The 22,995-nt window shown below is 46.0% G+C and overlaps 1 protein-coding gene across 2 annotated transcripts in view; it reads right to left on the minus strand.

Annotated features, from left to right (window-relative positions):
• Nucleotides 1-8,534, minus strand: part of LOC146185168 (alpha-(1,6)-fucosyltransferase-like) — a 37,468-nt gene extending 28,934 nt beyond the window's left edge. The window contains exons 1-3 of one of the 2 annotated variants that reach the window (XM_084606153.1): nucleotides 8,361-8,534; nucleotides 1,146-1,360; nucleotides 215-551 (exon numbers count right to left, since the gene is read on the minus strand). In XM_084606153.1, the coding sequence (XP_084462279.1) occupies nucleotides 215-551; nucleotides 1,146-1,318 (510 nt within the window). In that variant the 5' untranslated portion in view covers nucleotides 1,319-1,360; nucleotides 8,361-8,534. Of the gene's footprint in view, nucleotides 1-214; nucleotides 552-1,145; nucleotides 1,584-8,360 lie in introns of those variants that run through there. The other variant, XM_084606152.1, reaches the window with a different exon arrangement.
• Between the last annotated feature and the right edge of the window lie 14,461 nt (nucleotides 8,535-22,995).

A 22,995-nucleotide genomic window follows, 5' to 3' on the forward strand; every position in this document is an offset into this window, starting at 1 on the left:
TTTTCCTACCCCTGGTTTAAGCACGTGTTCGCACTGCATATGTAAGGATCAGCAAATTGAATAAAAACAGTTGATAGTTTTAAGCTCTTTGCGTCCTCTTCGTTTTCTTCCGGTGTACGTTTTTTTTTCGCCAAAGGTTTCGGTGTGTAAAAGCCATGCACCAACTAGCCAAACAAGAAGTTCTTCTAATTCAAAACTGAGGGAATGTACTAACCTTGTTCTTTAGCTGAAATAAGGCTTGGCGCTTCTTCTTCAGGACTCCAGTCTCGTGAGCCATGGCTCTGATTTCAGAGCCCAGGTGACGAAGACGTTCTCGGGTGGAGACAGAGATGGCGGCGAGAGTGTGGGCAACTGCTTTGGGCGCCCTCTTGGCGGCTGACCGCATATGGAAGCTCAGGAAGCGGTCAAGCTCGTGCACGCTCAGCTGGATGTGGTTGTAGAGCGCCGCCGTGCTCTCGAAGCCCAAGAAGCGTCCTCCTGGTGCGAACTTCGCGCTGCTCACCAAGTCTCGGGGCGTAGCGGTCGGCTCCGCAAGGCGTCTCAGTCGGGCCCTTGGAAGATCGCATATATCAGACATCCTGTGTCTCCTTCTGGTGAAATTAAGTTTGCTGAGTTGTTCACAGGGACAGAAAACATAGACAGCTTCCTTTTGCCATGAGCACCCTTAAGGTGCATGCATGAATAAACCCACGTTTTTTTTTTTTTATCTGCTCGAAGCACGGTAGCCGCCGTTTTTCAAAAGTTGTCTTGAAGAGCTATCTGTCAGCGACTGCCGACCAGTTTCCGTTGTTTCATGTCTTCCTAAATAGATCCTTACCTGTGAAATTTGACGAGTGAAGTGTACACCTTTTTCCAATGTCATTTACGTCATACCAGATATCCTGTACAACATCGTGAACGTTCCTTTTTTCCTACTGCCCTACTGCTAAAAGTTATTCCTGATGACTTGCCACACCATGTAAGGAGACGCGCCAATTAAAAGCTGTGTTAAAATCAGTGCAGTGCGGAATGCAGCTGCTGATTGCGCGTGAAAAGTGGTCTGCAATGCTTTGGCATGTGCTCAAGTTAGTTGTTCTCTGTTGATTGTAGTGACATAAATAAGTTAATAAGAAAGAATAATGGAGCATTCATCGAAGCTGTCTTACCAGACTAAAGGCTCCGACTGCAGCGGCAGGATACCGTACATCTCCAGTGGGACCGTGTCACTCTCGTTCTCCACAAGGGTAAAAGATTCCCGGCTGCTATTCCAGGCCCAAAAGGCCACGCTGGCGCTGAACAGCAGCAAGAAGAGCGTTGACCATCGCTGCATTCGCCGCATGCTCGCGTCGTCCAACGGAGCTGTTGTCCCTCGCGCGCTGGCCTGCCGGAAGGGTGACCCGCGCGCGGGTTCCAGGCGGGGCCTAGTGACAATGGCGCCCCATCCGCTCTCTTTGTGATCGCGGTCCATGTGGGCCAAGCGGTAATGAGCCTCCGCAACTGACGCAAAAGTCAGTTTGAGCACCACCTTTCTGGCCAGGTATGGAACCTATGCTGCTCAAACGGCATTGTCGGTCACTTTCATATGCATGCATCAAACCAGTACGTGTTACTTTCGCCGAACGTTAAGCAGGAGCAAACTGGCTGAAAAAAACAACAACACAAAAACAGAACTAAAACAGCCATTTTTTTTTCTAATTTGTCATTTTTTGTCCCTTGTTTACCAGCATAAGACGCACTGTCTACCAGTATGCACGCACTAAAAAGAGACAATAAGGCACCTGGGCTATTTGGTTGGTTACCATTCATAGATTGTGGAGCTTCATATGCGAGATTTATAAAATGTCACGCTGTTTTGCCCTACTTTTCGTATCTATTTAGTATTCAAGCCAACTCAAATTCCTCAGCGTCTCTTTTTTATCCGTAAGAATAAATGCAAACGTCCGAACTTCTGGTTTCATATCATTACTGTAGTACAGTAGTACCCTGCCGGGGTGGCGCTGTGGTTAGGGCACTTGACTACTGTTCCCAAGGCAGCGGGATCGAATCATGACCTCGGCGGCCGCTTTTCGATGAAGGCGAAAAGCAGTGCGCCCGTGTGCAGTGCGATGCCAGCGCACGTTAAAGAACCCCAAGTGGTCGAAATTTCCGGAGTCCTCCACTACGGCGTCTCTCATAGCCTGAGTTGCTTTGGGACGTTAAACCCCGCAAGCAAAACGAAATCAGCACAGTAGCGTTCATAGTTGAGGGGAACTTAAGAATTTCTCAAAAAGCGTTGACTGTTTACGGCCACGCTTTTGCGCCGTCCATTTTGTGGGGATTATCACGGGGCTCCGGCTCCGCTCTGAGAACCGAGGCCACACCGCTAGCTCTGAACACAGCAGTGGCCGTGAAGAACGTCACACCGAGGCAAGCATAGCCAGCGGGCCAAGCTGTTTATTGGGAACGCCCATGTTCTTCGTCGGTGTCATTGCAGCATCCGCGCGCTACGGCGTCGTCTCTCTGGGTGTAGCTGTTGTCCGCCGAGATGAGAGGGAAGGAGGGGCCGTTCACCGCCCTCTCCGCCACAGCGCCAGGGGAAGGAGGCCAAGAGGGGAAAGATGAGGGCTTCCCGAGAGAAAGAGAGGGTGTTCGCCGCGTCGTGCGGGCGAGGGAAATGTTGAATTCCCACAATTTTGAAACGATGTTCAGCGATTAATATATATTGCCACCTTTATTCCTCTGCACCACTGAGGAACAGGTTCAGTCAATGAACTCCAGAAAATCATGCAAGAAGAATACACGAACGAGCGAATGTCTATTACGAAATTTATTCTTGACTGCGTTTCTACCCACGTTTACCATAAGAGCCCTCCGTAACCTCGCCTTGATGGTTTACCTGAGCCCAAAAGTTTTTAAAAATCGTCAATACTTGCGGCCAGTATTTGTGTGGCTATGTAGGCAACCCTAGAGAGGAAACATGCGTAGACGGGTCTTTGTCACTGCAACTGTAACTCTTCAAAGTAGTTCCGCCACTAGACAAGGGTCGCCCCCTCCCCTCCCCTCCCCCTCTTCCCTCTCCTCGCAATGTCATTTCTTTCTATGCGGGAGTCCAAGACCAACGCTTCGCTGACCGGCAAAATATTGGGACATCCCCTTTCTTTCTTGCCGCGGGAACCTATAATCGCGAGGGGAGGCTCGCGAGGTCATTCTGCCATTGGGCGTTGAAAAGCAAGAAAGTGTTACATATAAATTTGCTGGCTGAGCACAATTATCTTGAGGTGTATATTCTTCCATTGAATAAAACTTGCACTTCGATCTTTCTTTTTCGGTTCAGGTACCGCAGAAAACCGTCTGCGAGTTTAGGTTTTTCCCATTGCATGATACATACTGCAGAGTATTTGCGACTGTCCGCAAAATAACTGAAATTGCATTCAGAAGATATAATTATTAAAGAAGCAGTAGTTATTGAACGTGCTTTGTGCGGATAGCATTTTGTATCGATTTTGTGCGCACGCACTAAACGCTGCTCACGCTGGAGGGAGGGATGCACGACACATATAACACGTCTGCTGTGCCAGGGATTGTTGTTGCTGTTGTCCTCATAAAAATGGCGCATACCGACCAGGAGGTGACTACAGATTTTTCGATTCCTTTCTGCAGAACTGAGATTAGAAATCTGAGCAAATCCGATTCATTGACAGTGATGGTTTAAGGTGGTGCACGGGCTTGCTGAACTTTGGAGAAAAACATATATTAACAAAATAACCACAAATAAATAAATAAGGCATAGATAATTAGGAATAACAAAATGAATATCAAGAGTGAAGGACAAATAATTAAAATCAGTTATGGTGGAAAACGTTTTGGTTCTGGAAGAAAATTTTGTGCAGCAGAGCATGCATTGCCATCGGCACGTCTCAGCATAAAAGCGCCAAGAGACAAAACAACCACTGATGACAAGCGCAAGCAAACTTTCTGTAACGGGATTTCCAGCAACCGCCTCCTTATTCATGTATAACGGCAACAAAAGAGCAAAAAATATTGTATTGTTTCGCGCTCATCACAATAATGCCACATATAGGCGAGGTTGCAAGACCAGGCTTATAATGGTAAAAATTAGATAAGGAACACAACGAAGTCGCGTGAACGCAACCTGAAGTTTGCGAAATCACCAGGCTTTATCTTCTACAAAGGAATAGAAGGTGATGAAAACCATCCAAGGAAGTAAGCGCAGAAGTGCCAAATTCTCGCATTAAAATATAAGTACGGAAGCGTGCCGCCGAGATGATCGCACAGGTTGGAAGGAGGTCAAAGGTCGGACCACTCAGGGCTGCTTCCGCTAAAGCATTAGCAGCCTCATTCAAATGAAGGCTCATGTGACCCGGGACTCTAGCAATCCTAATCGAGTAGACATGAACAGGGACGGGAAATCGGGAAATTTAAATTTGCAAATTAACTGCGACTCATTAGATACAGCTAGGAAAGTACACAAAGATAATGAAGTCTGTTAGAGTTAAAGCCGTTGAAAAAGAATTTGGGAGGTTGCGCAGGGCATGAAGCAACTCAGCCAAATAAATAGGGGTGTAATCTGGAAAACGGAGAGAAAACGACCAGGCAAGGGACTGAGAGAAAATGCCCACACCTGCATTTTCTTCACACACTGAGGCATCTGTCGCAATTGTAACCTGTGAGTGAAAGGTCATCAATTAGTCTTTTAGTATGCTGTTCGGGGTTCGGAGGCAGAATAATAACATGGAAGAAAGCGAAATTGACCGTTAAAATGAGGAAAATGGCAGCGACAGTGTCTATTATTCAGATATGGAGATAAATATGGGCTACATATCACATGGCTATATTCCACCGCGCATAAAGAGAGGAAGAATAAAATGAGCTGTAAGAGCCAGACATTTCAGGCAGGTCTGCGCACCGAGAAAATTAATAGGTGCGCGTATTATAGTCTAAGTTGGTCAGCCCCGGACAAGTTTCCCTGCTAAAGTAATAAAATATTTTTTTCGCATGGAACGCCGTTCATTGATTTATCTACCCAGAAAGCAGCCGCGGCGTAGCGCTAAATCAGTGGAATGACTGCTCGAAATCTAAAAGCAGCTGGCTGAATAGCATTAGCAAATTACATGGAGCAACTTTAGTCCCTGGGCATTGTCTGCACGCTGTCAGGCTTGCACGTATGACTTGGGGCGCAGAGGTCGTTAGAAAATTGCTATCGTTGTCATGCAAATAGTGCTGCCAATGTTATATTTGACAATCTGGACCCTGAATGAGGAAGCTCTCCGCTCCGTTTCCGTTATATTTGCTCATGCTGGTATGGCAATCCTAGTAAGCGACATATTTACTTTTCTCCGTGTTCAGGTCTACATATATGTTGCCTGCGGATAGTTGGGTTAATGCGCTGCACATTCGGAAATGATAGGACGAGTGTGTTTCCAATTTAGTTCCATTCCGCTTCGCGTCCGATTTTATTCACCATCGGAGGTTATTTGAGTGAATACAAATACGGAAAACAATGATAATACTCTCGAATTATCTCTAGACAATAAAGAATCGCATGTAATAAACCTTCCCGCGAATATATTTTTTACGTTCGTAATAATTACTAGTATTCAGTATCCTCCACAGAGTGCACGTTTTTCCCTACTGTACGGTGTTCTTTTTACATGTCTTTTGTATTTTAATGCGACCTCGTATATTGTGTAATTAGTGACGCGTACAGATCGGTCAGCATGGCGTGTCCTCCTGAGCTCTCAGTCGAAACGATGCCTTTATGGAGAAAAGCTGACTGCCGGCTGGGCCCTCGGTTCTCGGGAGCTCGGGCCTTTCGCAAAATTAGGAAGCTTGGTAATCATCTGCTCAGTTCCTGTGATAACAGCTGTCGTGCTTTGAGGAGGTGCGAAGGAGGAATTAGGAAGATGACGTCTTTACTGCCACCGATTACGTAATACCATTCTTTGTATACTCTTTAACTGGCATTACGCCTTACTGTGTTCACAGTGTTACCGTTATCCAAAAATATTCAGCAAGAAAATAACTCTAACCACCGAGCTAATTATTAAATTTTCTGAAAAGTTTTACGCTAAACTATACTCCTAAAAAAGGGAGAATTCCCACAGTAGACGAAAATAGTTATTCGCAGCCAAGCCATTACTCCCGAAATCAATACACCTCTTATCTTACTTCTTTTCTAATTAGTCTTTACTTGTTTTAGACTCATGGAGTTGACAGTAGCCATACCAGAAAGCATGTCGTTTTCCTAAACCGAAATAGGCGTTGTATAGAGCTTCGAGACATTCACACGGCAATCGTGACTGTTATGGCGCCTGAAGTTGAGCTGAAATCTGCATTCTGAAAGGAAGGTCAGCCTAAGCTCTACAGATTTGGAGTTTTTGCAATGCATCTAGCAATATTCTTCGGTGCTCAGTTATCCAGTACCAAAAGTGGTCCGCATCGCATAGAAAATGAGACCTACAATACAAAGGCCGGCGAGCAGTCGAGTCAGTTGAAAGCATCAGACTGGCCGCGGAGGAGGTCAGCCGCGCGTGACGGAACTCGGCGTTCATTAATCACCACCCGAGCGGGTGCCTGCTCTCAGGGCGCCGCATCCGGCGATAATCTTGTTTTGATGACGCTCCAGCAAGCCTCGTACGACGGCTGCGCCTCGTGTCGGCAGCTTGTCTGCGCTGCCATCCATCAGGGAAGCGTGCTTTTTCTAAGGCTCTCTCCCGACTCGCTTCAAAGTTTCGGCGCTCACTGAGGCGAAGCTGCGTGGCTGAAAATGGCTTTCTAGCGCCTTGCTCGGCCCGGTGGTCGTTGTGGAAGAAAAGGCGGTGTAATAGACGCGCGTCTTCCTTTCGCAGCAGTCACTTCGCATGCCTTCCGTAAAACAGAGGCCCGGCGTAACGCACCCCTCGTGACTCTCTCTGTCTGTCCTACAAAGGAGTTGGCACGAGCGCCAAGTCGAGATTTACCTCGACTACCGAGCCAGCAAGTTGACTAAGCTAGCAAAGATAAGGTTTGAATTCCTGATCGTCGGCATGAGCCTCAAGTTTGGGGTGCAGTCAAGGGAAATGCGGTCGATCATTTTTCAACGAATACAGGGTTTCTGCAAAAGAACGGGGCGGTTCTTGCTGCAGTCGGATACTAAAAAAGAACTAAGTGCACTCACTTAGCAGCCACAGACGGCGTTACCAATTGCAAAAAACACAAAGATTTGCGTGCATGTATAGAAAGAACAGGGTGAGAACAAGGAACCACAAGACTCAACACTGTTTCTCAGCTCGAAGGTAGACTGGCATAATGCTCCTCGCGTTCGGCCGTGACGGCACGTTTCAAGAATGAACTCTTCGCTCGGTTAGTAGGCCTTTAATTTCGAAGTCATAGTATTGTGCACACAACTATTACTTGGCCTACGCAGGCTATAAAAAATCACGGTTTGCAGATCTCCTGGGAGCTAATTTTATTTGGCGAATGTATTGCAAGGACAGCACACAGTTACTCTACCCCCCCCCCCCCCCCCCCCCCCCTTATCGCCTCCTTGCGTCAGATGTAGAAACAGCACCGTGCCTATATGCTGCGTGTCCCTGCGCACTCCAGTTATACGTACTAAACGACGAATCGCGAAGACTAGGCGGGGTAAAGCGGTTGCATATTACTGACAGAATCCCTGTTCACCTCAATACATTCTGGTTTCCATACTTAATAATTGCTCCATTACGAACATTTATTAAAATATAAAATAATGTATTTAAACAGTTAATGTGAGCCGTAACTTTCGAGAGCACCATGAGAAACCCACAAGCGTACGTCATTTTCGGTCAGCAGGGAAAGCCCGCGAAATAAAAAAAAAAAAATTATGGAACCAGCAGTGCATTCGCGTGCCACGACCATGCTGCACACGGCTGTGGTTTGAGTTAGTTAAATCAGCTTCTGGTGCGGTTCTAGGTCGCATTTGTTGCGCAGGCAATCTGATAACGGTGGCTGCGGCGCGCTCGCCTACAACTCTATAGGTGCGTGATGATGCAAAATGTAGAGTGCGAGCACGCCACACTGTAAACGAAAAGGTGCCTGAAATTGAAAACTTAAAAATGCGATGAGCGTCATTAATTTCGAAGCAAAACAAGCGAAGAAATGGGCATGTTAGGCAGTGCCTTTTCTGTGCTGACAACCTGTAATTCTGGGCAGCTGCGGACTGCAGAGCCTGGCCCGCATGAACTGAATTTGCCCGAGATTTCGCTCTGCGTGTGAAATAAGCGCGGCCGTACCCTGACAAGATTGGAGCATAAGCGTTCGCGATAAACTGCCATGTGCTGCATAGTGCGGCAGAAACGCCACATGCGTTTCACACGCAGACTGACGGGCAAAGAACGCTCCATGCGGATCAAAAAGCTCACCTTCTACAGCAGTCTAGCCCTGGAACCTCGTTTGCATGTGTTCAAGTAAGTTCATGTGGACTTGTCGTATTTTAGCTTGGATGTCTTCCCAAGGCACAGTCTGTTTCAGACTTGTAGGGAAAATGCGAGTGCGTGGCCGCACCCTGCTTTCCGAACCGCTGCGTCCGTGATTAGGCGAACATGGCAGCCCAGGCGCACGCACAGAGAGAGCAGCCAACGGTGTTTACTGAGCATGTGCCTATGCCGGCGATTATCTCAAAAATTCGGCTGCAGCGCGCTACAAACCGCGGTTGGCATGCGCTGATAATTTCTAAGTGTGAAATGTGCTGTACATCATATAGTAGCGTTACATGGGGCCAAAGACATTCTGAAGGCCATTGAAAGCGATATCACCTAAGATGTTTCGCAAAACATTCGCTTGAAAGGATATCTACACAACAAATTGTAAATATTGGAGCTACTAAGTAAAATACAAAAACAAGATATCACAGTCGAACGCTTGAATAAATGACATCAAATAAATGACCCCGATGCCGCAATCAAAAGTACAAACCCTGCTCTTACAAAAGCGTTATAGACCTGAGTATAATTTGCAGCCACATCGGCTTTCAACCTTGCATTAGTGGACATATATTAGGGTGAGGCTACCCACAAGTAATATAAAATAATATGCCTCTGCCCGTGCCGAGCAGTGCAACTTACCTCGTTCGCGTTTTAGCTTAAATTCCCTTCTGTCAGCATTGAATGTAACGCGAGCAAAACATCTGACCCACAGGCAGCATAACAGCCGCTGCGGATTACAAGCTGTTGCATTTGGTTGAAAATGAGCTGTACCTCATTCCATCGTCACTTTGATTGCGCTATTACTATTACTATTGCCTAGAGGTAATTAACCCATTTGATATTCCGTTTATGAGGCAATATTTTTGCGTTTTCGCGCGTGCTCGGGCTGTGCAGTCACTCTCTTTGCTATTTAAGGCGAAATAAAAATCACAGCAGATTGTGGCAAGCTCTCCAAGAGATGGGAGTTCCAATTCACCTCATCTGTTTCCTCAGGAACCTTTATGAAGGGCAAGAGGCCACAGTCAGAACTGGGCATGGTCTTACTGATTGGTTTCCGATCGAGAAAGGAGTGAGGCAAGGCTGCATACTATCGCCCTGCCTATTTAACCTATATGCAGAGTGCATCATGAGGAAGGCCGGTCTGGACGAGTCTTCAGCTGGAGTGAAGATTGCTGGAAAACGTATCAACAACCTTAGATATGCGGATGATACCACTTTAATGGCAGAAAGTGAAGTGGAACTCAAGAGACTTCTGATGCGCGTACAAGAAGAGAGTGAGAAGTTTGGGCTTAAACTGAACATTAAAAAGACGAAGATCATGGCGTCTTGCCCTATCAAGTCCTGGAGCATCAATGGACAAGAAGTGGAAGCTGTGACAGATTTTCTGTTCTTGGGCGCCAAGATTACCTCGGAAGGAGACTGCAGCCATGAAATTAGGAGACGCCTGCTTCTGGGAAAGAGAGCAATGGTTAGCCTTGACCCGCCTAGTAAAGAGCAGAGACATTAGTCTGCCAAACAAGATCCGTATAACCCGTGCTATGGTCTTTCCAGTTGTGATGTATGGATGCGAGAGTTGGACTGTGAAAAAGGCTGACCGCCGAAGAATTGACGCGTTTGAATTGTGGTGCTGGCGAAGACTCTTAAGAGTTCCTTGGACTGCCAGAAGATCAAATCAGTCGATATTGTCAACCATAAACCCTGACTGCTCATTGGAGGGTCAAATTCTAAAGTTAAAGCTCAGCTACTTTGGCCATCTGATGAGAAGAGAGGAGTCACTGGAGAAAGATTTGATGTTGGGAAAGGTTGAGGGTCGCCGGAGAAGGGGTAGGCAGCGAACGCGATGGTTAGATGGCATTCTCGAGGCATTGCAGATGAAGCTATGTGATGTTAAGAAGATAGTGAGAGACCGGAAAGCGTGGCGTGACATGGTCCATAGGGTCACGAAGAGTCGGACATGACTGAACGCCTGAACTGAACTGAATAGTGGACAGGATTTGTGTGTCCGCGGAGAGTGTCACACCATCGTTGTGGAGAAATGAATTGATTGATGAGTAAAAGAATGGTTGTCTGAGGTAGAGGGTGAAAAAATGTATCCTTATGAAAAATTTAGTAGATATTGAGTAATTAATTCGTTCGAACCAAGAAATTAAATTCAAAGTCGAAATAGCTAAGGCCGTCAATACTGCATGCAGACGTCACAACAGCCGCGGACATCGAAATTGTGCAAAATACGTCGCATTTGTGCAGAAAACGTGCGAAGAAGTTGAAAAGCCTGAACTTCAGGCCTCATCATAGCGTTACAATATCGAAAACAGTCAGTCAAGAATAAAATAGGCAAAACAGCATTAAAGAAAAAGCAACAAAAAACGGTAAAAAAATGTGCGAAAAATAGAAACGAAAAAAGAAAGAAATAGAAAACGGACAAAAAGAAACGGCGAAAGAAAGGAAGAAAAAAATAGCCGCGTCTTAATTAAGCTAAGCCAGGGTATACAAGGCGAAAGCCGTAGTAGTCGTAGATATTGCTTCTCTGTTGTTCTTGACGCACCTTCTTCCCCGTCTTGTGTCGTCGCTTCGCAAGTCTCTCTTCTCGCTCTTCGGGAGTTTAGCTCTCTCAGCTTCATATTTCCTACGTACCGCTTCTTCACAGGAATTCATGTCGGCAGGATGAGTTGATTCGGCGTTCGCACTAAGCGTTTCTACCTCATCCGTGGCACAACACTAGATACTCACCGTAATTCTCAGAGTATATATAGGTCCTCGTAAGTGAACGGCTGCTCCATGGCTTTTATCCCCCGCTGCGGTGCAGCAGCTGAAGAGCACCTCGCATGCGTAGTGAGACGTGTAGTTAAGGAATGACGTCAAACGTGGTGCTACGCCAAGGGCTACCTACCAGCCTCTAATCCGCGGGCGCACGACCTCCGTCGTCCCCGGCGCGCTTGCCGGGGGCGGGGAAGAGGACACCCGTTTCCGATGGAAATAAAAGTTGTGCAACCAACCAACCAACCGCGAAGACTGGTGGTATGTACCGGTACGAATGGAGTTTGGCAGGTGTGTGAAGGAGAAGAGGCGGGTGCGTGATGTAGAAGAAGTAGTGAAGTAGCACCAAAACAAAAATGGACCGCCGCCCGCTTCGTGAGCCACACGTGCGATGGAGCAGCGGGCTGCGAGCAGGCCGCACAACGCTATGCACATGGCTCAGGGTCGGGTGAAGATCAAACTCCGACGTACGCGAAACGCACAGCAGCTAGCCCAGTGAAGCTTTCTTTTCAATAAGTTAAAAGCGGAAAATTAATGCAAAGAGTCGAAGGAAAGGCGTTCGCCTTATCGAACTTAATAAATATCTAAGTTCCCTCAACAATTTTTTTTCTTTTTGGCGTCGATGATACGCTACTTGTTGAGGATCACATCATCATCATCATACCCAGTGCAGGGTAAAGGTCTCTATCATGTTGCTCCAATTTACCGGATCTTGTGCTAGATGCATCAGCTGATCCCTGCAAACCTATTAAACTCATCCGCTCACCTAATTTTCTTTCGTGACCCGCTGCGCTTGTCACCCCTTAGAACCCAATCGGTTGCCTTTAGCGACCATTGATTATCCTCTCTTCGCATACATGTCCTTCCCCTGCCCATTCCTTTTTCTTGATTTCCACTAGAATATCAATAACTCGAGTTATTTCTCTGATCCATGCACTCTGCAGGCTTCCACCGATACTTTTCCGTTCCATAGCTCTCTGCGTTGTCCTCAGCTTAAGTAGAACCTTTCTGTTAGCCTCCACGTTCCTGCCCCATAGTTGAATATAGGTAAGCTGCAGCTGTTACGTATTTGTTGGTAATTTGTGGTGGTGCGGGAGTACATACGTACCCCTTCCTCATTCCATTCCTTGGAGCTAAGCCTTTCGCATCGCCTGGTCATCTGCGTCTCCCTTGACTATGTCGCTTGCTTAACCCCGCACCTCCCTAAGATGTTATGTAGTGTTAGGCTAAGGAACACAAGGACATGACAGAAACAGAACGACGTGATTACATGTTGATTAGGTATGCTAATGTAATGGCCTGTGGACGTGGTGCTCGTTAACCTAACCGTAGTCTATACTCAGTGACAGATTTCTTAAATTTCTATTCATTTCCACCTCATTTCCTTACTTACTGCTTCCGTTCTCATTTAACTTAACTCTCTCCTACCTCCTTTCGCTACACACATAACGAAATTATGGACTCTTTCTCATTTTACTCGGCGTGGTGTAGTGGTTGTGCATTCGGATGGGGAACGGCTGAGCGGTGGTTGGATTCCTACCGTGTGCACGAATTTTTCTTCTTATCGAGTGACATTTTTTCTTGATACGCTCTGGCGACACATCCTGTCCACGCCACTCACGAAACATGAAATTTGTTTTCAATTATTAATACAGTGCCACAGGTGTTGCACTAAGATGTTTATAATATACTTAAGGTATCGCAGGCAGTGACGTCGCATGAGTTGGGTTCAGTTCAGTTCAGTTCAGTTCACTCGTTCAGTCGTGTACGACTTTTCGTGACCCTATGAACCATATCACGCCACGCTTTCCGGTCTCTCACTATCTTCCTAACATCACATAACTTCATCTGCAGCGCCTTGAGGATGCCATCTAACCATCGCGTTCGCTGCCTATCCCTTCTCCGGTGACCCTCAACCTTTCCCCACATCAAATCTTTCTCCAGCGATTCCTCTCTTCTCATCAGATGACCAAAGTAGCTGAATGAGTTGGGTGCACGTTATCAAATCTAAACATAACTGAAATAATATTCACCTGCCGCCACTAAAACCGGGAAAATAAATCTGGAGACAAAACATTATATTTAGCGAACAAGAAAAAAGTAAATATATAATTTTTTAGAGTAAGTCCTATAAACTCCGAATCTTAATTTCAAACGACGCATTGTGAGCCTCGAAAAAGTGATCCTCGCCTTGGCACCTATATCTCCGCCCTGGGTGTCCTGTTTACCACTTCCAAAATACTGAGGCGGATATTCACCACTAGTTGTGGGTTTGCCCGGCGCGGAACCTAACAAGAATTCTACCCCTAAAAGCGGCAGGTCTCCTTGCCGAACAACCTATACTCTTCGACGCAGGAGTCGCATCATCCCTCCCTCCTCGACTTAGTTTGATCGGTGAACGTTTTCTCATTGATTTAATAACCTTCCCATTTTTTTGTTTCTTTACGACTTCGTTTAACCCATTGAGGCAATAATCAAGGTTAGTAAAACGAAAAGAAAATGAGACGATGATTTTCCCAAAACTAGGGAAACGAATGCATAACTGCAATATCTGGCCCCGAGAAGGAAAAAAGGACGAGATTTTAAAGCCAGCCACAATGACAAAAAGGATGCAGTCAAATTCAATATATAGGGCTGCTTTAAATCTTACAGATCATAACAAGCATGTCTCGTCGCACTCCGGACTTTGTGTGGCACTAACGACAGAACATACAGTTGAAGCGCTACAACTTCGGGATAATGTTCTGGATATAAGGTAGCTAGCTAGAAGGTGCATCGCAGAATGTTCCCAAATAATTCAAGGAATCCTCCTGAGCGAGTAGTATGAAACAGGTATGGACACTGCAAGAGTACGTGTAAACCAATAACTGAGCACTTGCCGATATTGACTGAGAAGGAAATGGATTAAGGCTAAATCTTGAGAACTGAAGGAAAAGTTGCACATAACAGTACTTAGAAAACAAAATCTATATACTCGGCACACACATATCTATGGGCATCATCACACAAAGAAATCGAAGATACGAGAAATTTGCAGCAGTTCGGAGAGCATGTTTCCTCGGCGAATGCACATAAATGTTTTTATCTCCTCGAGCTCAGATATCTTGGAAACAAAAAAAAAATTCTTCCGTAACAAATTTTCTGAATCTAGGAAGCAAGGAAGTTCGGAATGCGACCGACAGCTCATGAAACGAGATACCCCTAGCATGTGGCCGATGGTGTCGAAACGTTTAGAGATGTCTCAAGCAACCAAAGTAAAAATGTCTCTCGACCGTGCAGCCAGACCAATGTTTCTCTGAAAGTTTTATCGCACTGATCAAATATAGCAGACTGGTCGTAAGCCATTTTGTTGTACAGGATGTACATCCGCAGTCAGGATAAATAGAACATGTTTTGGAGGTCAGCATTCTGATGCGTTACTTAGCAAAAAGTAATCGATATGGGACGCAGGGGCAGACAATAATACAGTTGCCCTTGCACACAGAAAGCAACTATTTCTATTCCTGTTAGGCAGTGCGATGAAAGAGTTTGAAAGCAAGTAGTGGGCTTTGTCGGACTGATTGGTTCATATTGAACAGAACGAAGAAAACAGCGCTAACAGACGTCTTGCCTGTTAGCGACAAGACTAGACGGAGACACAACGCATGTGTCTGTCTAGTCTTCCCACTCGTCCAGTTTGTTAGCGCTTCTTACTTCGTTCCGTTCATCAGTTTGAAAGCACAGCAAAATTGCATATTATTCTGTCCGCTCCGATACGGTGGTAAATAGAGTTTACTTGCTCAGAAGGATGTGAATAATGGTGCCTATTACGGCTAAATCATTATGCCCGTTTAAGAATGGAGCACGATAGCAGCGGCAAGGTATTCGGAAAAAGCTGTCCAGAAAAATAGGCCTGACTTTACCGTGATGTGGTCGCCATGATTTTGACCACCGGGACATCTTAAACGTGCACTCACATCGCACAGTACACGGTCGCTTCTTCGTTTCGCTCCCATCGAAGATGGTGTATATTCCTGTGCTGAGCAGCCTTATGTGTAGAAAATAAAATACACGCTACTTTGTACTAATTATTATGCCTAATTACTGTCTGGCGGGTGAGGTTTATATCGGGTCTCGGTATATTTCTTTTGTCGACGGGCAATTGTCTTCGCGGACGCTACTCATGCTTTCCAGCTTATAAAAGAGCGCATGTACTGATGGAAATATTCTCGGTAATTTTTTTTCCATCTTTTCTGCCTACACTGCTATGGAATTGACAACTCAAGATAGCAAACTTTTCATTGGGCCAAAGAAATCGGACTGTTAAAGTGCTGTGTTTTGGAAGGACAAAACACAGCACTTTAAAAAAACGGCTTGAGGGGCAAGATGAGAGATGCATTAGTGAAGCTTCGTTGAGTTTACGTAGAAAAGAATTTAATTTTATTGAGCATTCCTCCTGAGTTATGCAAAGAATGAGATTATTATCGGGCCTCTAGCTGTTAATCTTGGCCTAAAGTTGGTATTCTTGGACTCATCGTACGTTTTGGGGCCATGGGAGTTTACTGAATTTTTCCCCTCAAGTATATGGGCCTCGTGGCTTCTTAGATGTTGGCAAGATAAAGTTGCTTATTATATAGGGACTATTTAAGTTTATGGGGTGTAGATGGACATATCCTACTGTATATGTGTGGTGGTGTTTTTAGTGAATGACTTGTGACTTTGTGGTGATATTTGCCTGTCCAGCGTGGTAGTAGCTGCTGGCCAAAGTAGAAGTGTGGATTTACAAGACGGTATACATTTTGTGACTGTCATGATTGGTTGATGTTTTCGGGCTGAGAGGAAGAAAGTGTCAATATTCCCTTGGGAAAGAAGAGGAAGAATAGAAGAGGAAGAAGAGATTGGTCACCGCCATGTTTGGACAAGGTTAAGGTCTGCGAGGAAGTGAGTGCCATTTCCCCCCTGGGCAAAGAAGAGGAAAATGAGAAGAAGAGGAAGTTGAGACGTGCCTGAGTGTAGAAGAGGAAGTGTTTTCCGGTTCTTACAGTTGGTAGTGTGCGCGTGTGCTGTGTTCCTTCTCCTGTGTTTGTGTTTATTTGCGCCACATATCTGAATACAGCACTTTAACCGTCCGATTTCTTTGGCCCAATGGATTTCTTTGGCCCAATGGCCTAAAGGATGAGCTTAAGTGTCCCCAATAATGTTGCACCTTACACTGACAGGGCGTTATAGAGGAATAATGTATTAGGCAAACGAAGCTTCCGCCGTTGCTGTCGCAATTGAACTATAGGTTAACCAGATTTAAACCACAACTAATTTTCTGAATTTCTCTGGCCCGTTAGTCAAAATCAAAATATGGCTACAATATATATATATATATATATATATATATATATATATATATATATATATATATATATACATGTGTGTGTGTGTGTGTGTGTGTGTGTGTGTGTGTGTGTGTGTGTGTGTGTGTACGTGTGTGTGTGTGTGTGCGTGTGTGTGTGTGTGTATTGCATCCCTGTTTTTTGTCTAAATTATGTTTTTTTTATTTTTGGCGCCTAGCTTATTTTTTTTTTACCTTATATTGGCTTCAGCCCGACAAAGCTTTGCTGGTCCGGGCTCCCTCTCTCTTTATATATATATATTTTGTCATGTTCTGAGAGGATCAATAAAAGGTAAAGAAAGGTGTCTGAAGCTCCTTTTGCACGTTGCAGCTGACATTCGACAGTTACTTGGTGCCTCATAAAAGCTAGTATTCGGAGTTTTCTTGACGCATAGTAAGAAGCGTTTTTTCTTGACGAGTTACAAATGAGAATTGAAACATGTAAAACATGTATGAGCGTACAAGACTGGGCTTGGGCGCCTAGGTGATACCAACGGACTCGTATACTGTCGCAAACAAAGCTACGCTCGTCTTGGTGTCCGCTAATTCTTCTGTTCCTCTGGCCACGTGCCGAAACGGTGCATTCTCCACTTTGCGGATGAGCAGTTACAGTGAGTAGGCGTAATTAACCGCTTATGGCTTTACCGGGCTGAGTGCGGCGACAGGGTGACAAACGATCGTGGTGCGATGTAGACATTGCTTAACCGCCATCGAGGGAAGAGGGTCTAAATGTACAGTCGTTGTTGGCGGACCATTTCTGGTGACTTGTCTCTCGAGGCTCAAGGCCATTAATGAATAACCACTTCTACCAGAGTGACAAACTGCCAGCGTCGGTCCAAGCGCCTCTAGCTGGGTGCGGTAGGGTTTGAGACAATGCTTCTGAGCCTTCCATCTTCCCCATGCAGAAGACGTACAGTGGCGGTGTGTAAGAAATTAATCTGGTCCTGCATTGCAGCTGCTGGGAAACACGGGTTGTCTAATAGTACCAGAATGGCTCTTTCGAAACCATGTTTCAGCCCCCCCCCCCTCCCCTCCCTCTCGCTTTGTGTTCCCCCGGGGGGATGCGGATGCTGGAGTCAGCGCCTGCCATTGGTGGTCACTCCGCATCGTCCCAGCCGGAGCTTTCAATGCGCTCCTCTCTGGCTTTCCTGGGAGAAGTGCTTCTCTTTCTGCCTCTTTGAATGTACAGAGACTGCCTTCTTCTTCCCTATCATACATGCGCACAGAAACAGATTACTATTTTTCACTGTCACCTGGCGGCTTTCCGCCCTTCATGTTGCAAACTAGGATACAAATTCCAACAAGCATAGCAGTCTTAATTTGAAAGCTGTCGCTTTGAATGTTTACATGCCGTAATCACCAGTGGGTCATACTGCAACCTTATCATCAATGTTTTGATTGCAATTCTTTGGGACGTGACGACACCGTAGATCAATAAGGAAGCGTGACGCTATCTCCGTTGTATGTATGATCCTTGGGGAGTGTTGATTATCCGCATGAGATAACGTGGTTTCGATGCCACGACGATCTCGACCATTCGAAATTCTTCGCACGATATCAGATTTGCTTCGAACGTCTGCTGTAAGCCTACAGCGTTAAAAGATGACAAGCACAAGAGTCTATTCTGCTCGCACACAAAGCACCGGTATCTGTATAAAAAATTGCTCTAAAGCTAATCAGATTTCTGGCACGTGGTGTTTGTTATTGTTTGCCTTATCTGAGTTCTCCGGAACTCGGGAGGTTAGGCACAGTAAATAATACGTAAGGCCGCACTCATCTCGCCGCCTTCCCCCCTGAATTGGCACTGGTGCACTTGATAAAGAGCTGAGAGTTCGGAAACGTAAATTTAGAGGGGAAAAGCATTGAAGAATTCTAGGAGGGCAGGGTGGTATAATTGAGCGTAGTTTCCACTGCAACTTTGGCCTTGCTATAATGCTCTAGAATCCTTGCTTAGCCTTAAATTGTGTTTTCATCCTAAGTTGCAGATATCTCTTTAGAACGCGCTACTCAAACCGCACAGACGAACGCCATTTTGCACTCAGTATCATTTGTTATCTCTTCCTTTATTGTATCTTGGGCGCTGTCCTTTTATAACGTTTATTTTTCTCAGATGCCGGCAGGATGCCCTCTAGCTGCCTGCATCAGTACTCTTAGTATATCGAAGATAGGTATGCGGCTATAAAAAGCCTGCCTGCTCCCCATACCACGTTTTTCGTAATACAGGGCTTTGTGCGGCACATGTATTTGCTGCAGAGCAAATGACATTTTGAACTGGTAATTTTAGCAAGATAAGTAATTAGTTTTGCGAGTGACTCCTAACTGCTTTCCGACAAACTTTACTGGATATTTGAACGCAGCAAACAAGCCGCAGTCCTTTCTTTATGGGCTGAGAAAGGTAGTAAAAATATGCAGTGGCGGTGCTCTTCGTCGTAGTTCGCCATTTTGTTAATCTGAGCTCAGCCTTCTTACGAGTATAGCGTCTCAGCTGCGTATATGTCCTTGAAAGCCTGTTTCGAAGATTCGTACACATCATGCGCGCTTCCAATCAAATGCAGTTTACTTGAACTGGAGCCCATGCGTCTGTCGTGATGACTACACTGCGGATGTGCCCATTCGTGGCAGCACATTCTGCGATTTCCGGTCAGGCACACAACACGCTATCGCAACTACTCTGAGCTGGTCGCACTACCTCGTTTTACTCGTCAGCTTACTCAGACTGTCCAGTACCTCGCCATTCGGTCTAGCCTTTCTTGAGCTGGAGAATTGCTATGCAGAAACCTATATAGTGCTGCAGATTCTGTGAAACATAAGCTTCGCGACTAGCAGCAGGCCGTTATTGATCGGCCCAGCATTCCAGTCATAGGCGCAACAAGGGTATCGATGACGTGTATACCAGCCCTGGACGTAGCACACGTAGGCTCAGCATAAATCCTTCCTGCTACCACTTGTCGCTGGCCACCACTTTGCCGGCCCAATGGGCAATGTATACAGTGTGCCTGCTTCTTCACGCACGCGCTGTTCTTCCTTGTGGAGGCTATAGGCGCCTGCCAGGGACATTTTGGCCTGTGTCAAGCTGTGCGAGGACAGACGCCCTGTCCGGTCGCTATCCGGGCGCAGTCAGCTGCGAGGCTGCGCTGCAAGCGACGAGGTGCGGAGAATGCAGCTCAGCGCAGAAGAAAGCAGCAGGGCCGACTGCGATCGAAGCAAGTTTCCTGGCTTCCGAGGGCCAACGTGAGAGCGGACCGTTTCCCCTCGATTGATCAGGACGGGCCTGCCGGCTGGGGTCGAAGAGGCGACCGGAGAGGGAGGCTCGAGTGGCCGCGTTATGAGTTTGGGCCCTGGCGCCTTCCCTTTCAGTGCACTCGCGTGTTCGTGAAGGCAGCCAGCTTTGCTGATGCTCTGGGCGATATTCGGGCGTCCGATTCCAGACGAGAAAAGTTGCCGATCAGAGTGGGTCCCCTTCAAAGCCTTGTCGCTCTGGGCTCTGCCAGCGTGGGCACACGTTTGGGAATTCCACATTGCTGGCTGCATGTCTGTGCCGGAATGTCAGCTGGGCTTCTCCTATTTCGGCCACAATTTCTTCGTTCTGGGAGACAAAGAAATGAAACAAAATCACAGAATGGTCTGTTACTTTCACTCTTCATGGCAGGGCATATATTGCGCCGTTTTGCAAAACCTTTCTACGTCACAGCCAGCATCTAGATCGTATGCTTCTTCCAACGAGAAAAAGAAAGTACAGGACAGAGACAGTCTCTTGTGCCTCCATAAAAGAGCTATAATACAAGTATATAAACGCAGGCTAGCTCTCCTTTTCCATGTTTTCCACCTGAACTCTCCTGCGTCACTCCGGGAGAGAGTATTCATACTCAGCTGCAGGCGCTGGTGCGGCAAAAGAGGGCGATCGACAGCGGGGGCGTCTCTAGCGTGCCGCGCAGTTTCTAAAGCAGCAACATAGCTGGCGGCCAGACAGAACCTTTTCTTTTGCGATTCTTGAAGCAGCAACACGTGACAGGGACATGTCAGAAGGGTTGAGCACTTGCCCGTATTATAGTCTCCTGTGCCGCTTAGACTTCGAAGCTCATGGCTCAAAAGTTGGGGAGACTATGGCAGCATATGTACAAATATCAGAACTTCGAAAAAAAGAAAAGAAAAAACCAAACTAGAACGGCCATATATTTATCTTCACTTTCCAGCGTGCAAATTACATTTTCATTATTGTTGATATCTTATGGTAAAGAAAACAATCATATTGGGCGTAGAAAAATTACCAACGTTCATGTGAGCAGATCTATGCTGCTGCGTAGAAAATTTCCACAGCTTTCAAGACGACTTTTCTGGGCAAGAACTAAAATTAACCAGAGTTTATTTCCACTTAGAACGATGAAGGCGCGAGGAAGCACAATTTGACACAGTTTTGTATGGTTGTACTTGGCGGTTTGGCATTTTGAGGCTGGCAGAGAGTTTGCAAATGTGCAAATATCTTTAGCACTCACAATTACCGGCATAAAACTGACAGTGCATACACATTTCGTCGGTTCGAATCCCTTTCTCAAACTAGCCTAATGGGTACTGTATAGGAAGCGAAATGGCATGGCACCATCCTGAACACCACATAAGAAATGCTTGCGGCACAGTTTGGATACGGAATCACGTGTTATTTTGGTATAACTGTTTGCTCACGTCGCTCATGAGGCAAGCAAGGCTTTCGTCTTGTATATCAGCTAAAGTAAGTAGTCTCAGCAATCATTGCCTAAACCTTCTTGAGATCAAAAGTGGTAATCTGTCGACTTCAGATCAAAAAGATTGGCCTGCCGACTTGCGGACGGCAATACGGAATACATAAGAACACTAAAAATGCAGACGAAAGGTTCACAGAAAACCAACGCTAAGCATGCAATAAAGAGGTATTCAATAACACGGAGACTTACAATACCGAACAATGCTCTTAAGAGAGTGTTCAATAAACAAACACCAAATTGTTCACCGGGCACTGTTGCAGTCAGACGCCTCGAGAGTCACGATGTGGCCGCCATGTAAGACGAGCACCGCTCCATCGCAGGTCTGTGGGCTTGCCAGCAGCAGGTGATCCCCGGGAGTCCAGCTGTAGCACTAACACGCCGCAATACTAGCTAAACACTGACTGACTACACAAGCGACGCGGCCTCCATAAATGGAGCGCGCCGCGTCTGTAGAGACGCGCCAAGGCTAGCGTGCACTCAACGTAGCTTCGCTTGTTGAAGCGTTCTCTTTTTCTACCGTCGAGCCGGGCGTCGTCATTGGCTAGGCGCCGTGGAAAAATCGAGATAGGACGAGCACATTTCGGCCGGTTGAGTAACCGTCATCGCCGAGTGATGAGAAAGAGGGTGACGCCTATGCGTACAATGATACGCGCTCTCTCGCGCGGAGATGGAGGCTTTTCACGAACGTCGTCGAACCTTCGATGCGGCGTGGCCCGGGCTTCACGCCGCGCCGGCTTAATAAAAAAGTGCGCCGATTTCGTGACATCCGCCTTGGAGGATTCCCCTAAATATTCGATCAACACAATTCCCACTTCGAGCTATTGCTCAATCCGCCTTCGCCCTACAATCGTGGTGGTCTCCAGTTCGATCCCCGGATCAGGCCGAATTATTCTTTAACTACAAAGTTTCAGAGAATGCTGTATAGCTTTCCTTTGTAACCGTATGACAGTGCTTAGGTGGACGTCGATGAATAATTACTTCCTTATTAGATTTAACCTTATGTTCGTGTGAAAGATCTGCGAAGTCGCGATCGTTTTCTCGTACCTAGAGTGCGTACACGCTATGGCGAGCGCCTTCGAAAACATTATGTTCCGTCTGTTCTTAACCGGTTACCTAAACAAATATTTTCTGCTAATTCCAAAACGATAGTGAAGGATTTTCTTGTCAAATTAGGATGTTAGTTCCAGTACACAGCTTTGTTACTGATGTTCTTACACGTTTTCCCACCTGGCGTGTGTATATTTTTTCGTTCGCTCTTTTTTGAATATATTTTCTTCTCTCATTGTTTTTTGTTGTTGTATTTTTTAGTTTTTTTTTTGTTTTTACATGTCTGCTCAGTGCATGGCTTATATGCTGTCTACTGCCGGGAACTGCCATACTCCTCGGATATCCGCTTCGTGTCAACCTCTCAATCTGTATGTTGAAATTGTCGACCATCAAGTGCGGGCAGGATTTGATCAGCGGCTGCCATAAACACGACACAGCCAGCCCCCGCTTAATCAACTTAGTATGACCGCAGTTTGGACAATGTGACTAGACGTTTGTGCAATGTGACAAGTAGTTAGACCTAATTTGTCATTATTTTCGTTTTATTTGTATTTAATTTTTTCATTCTGAATTTCTTCGCATTTTTTATGAATCTTTTGTTCCCTCCATCTTCATATTGTAACCCCACGTTTTAGTGAAGCTTTCTTCTTCGTACCACAAAAACAGG

The sequence above is a fragment of the Amblyomma maculatum genome, chromosome 6 (genome assembly GCF_055883805.1).
Source record: "Amblyomma maculatum isolate TAMU_Amacu chromosome 6, ASM5588380v1, whole genome shotgun sequence".
Taxonomy (NCBI): domain Eukaryota; kingdom Metazoa; phylum Arthropoda; class Arachnida; order Ixodida; family Ixodidae; genus Amblyomma; species Amblyomma maculatum.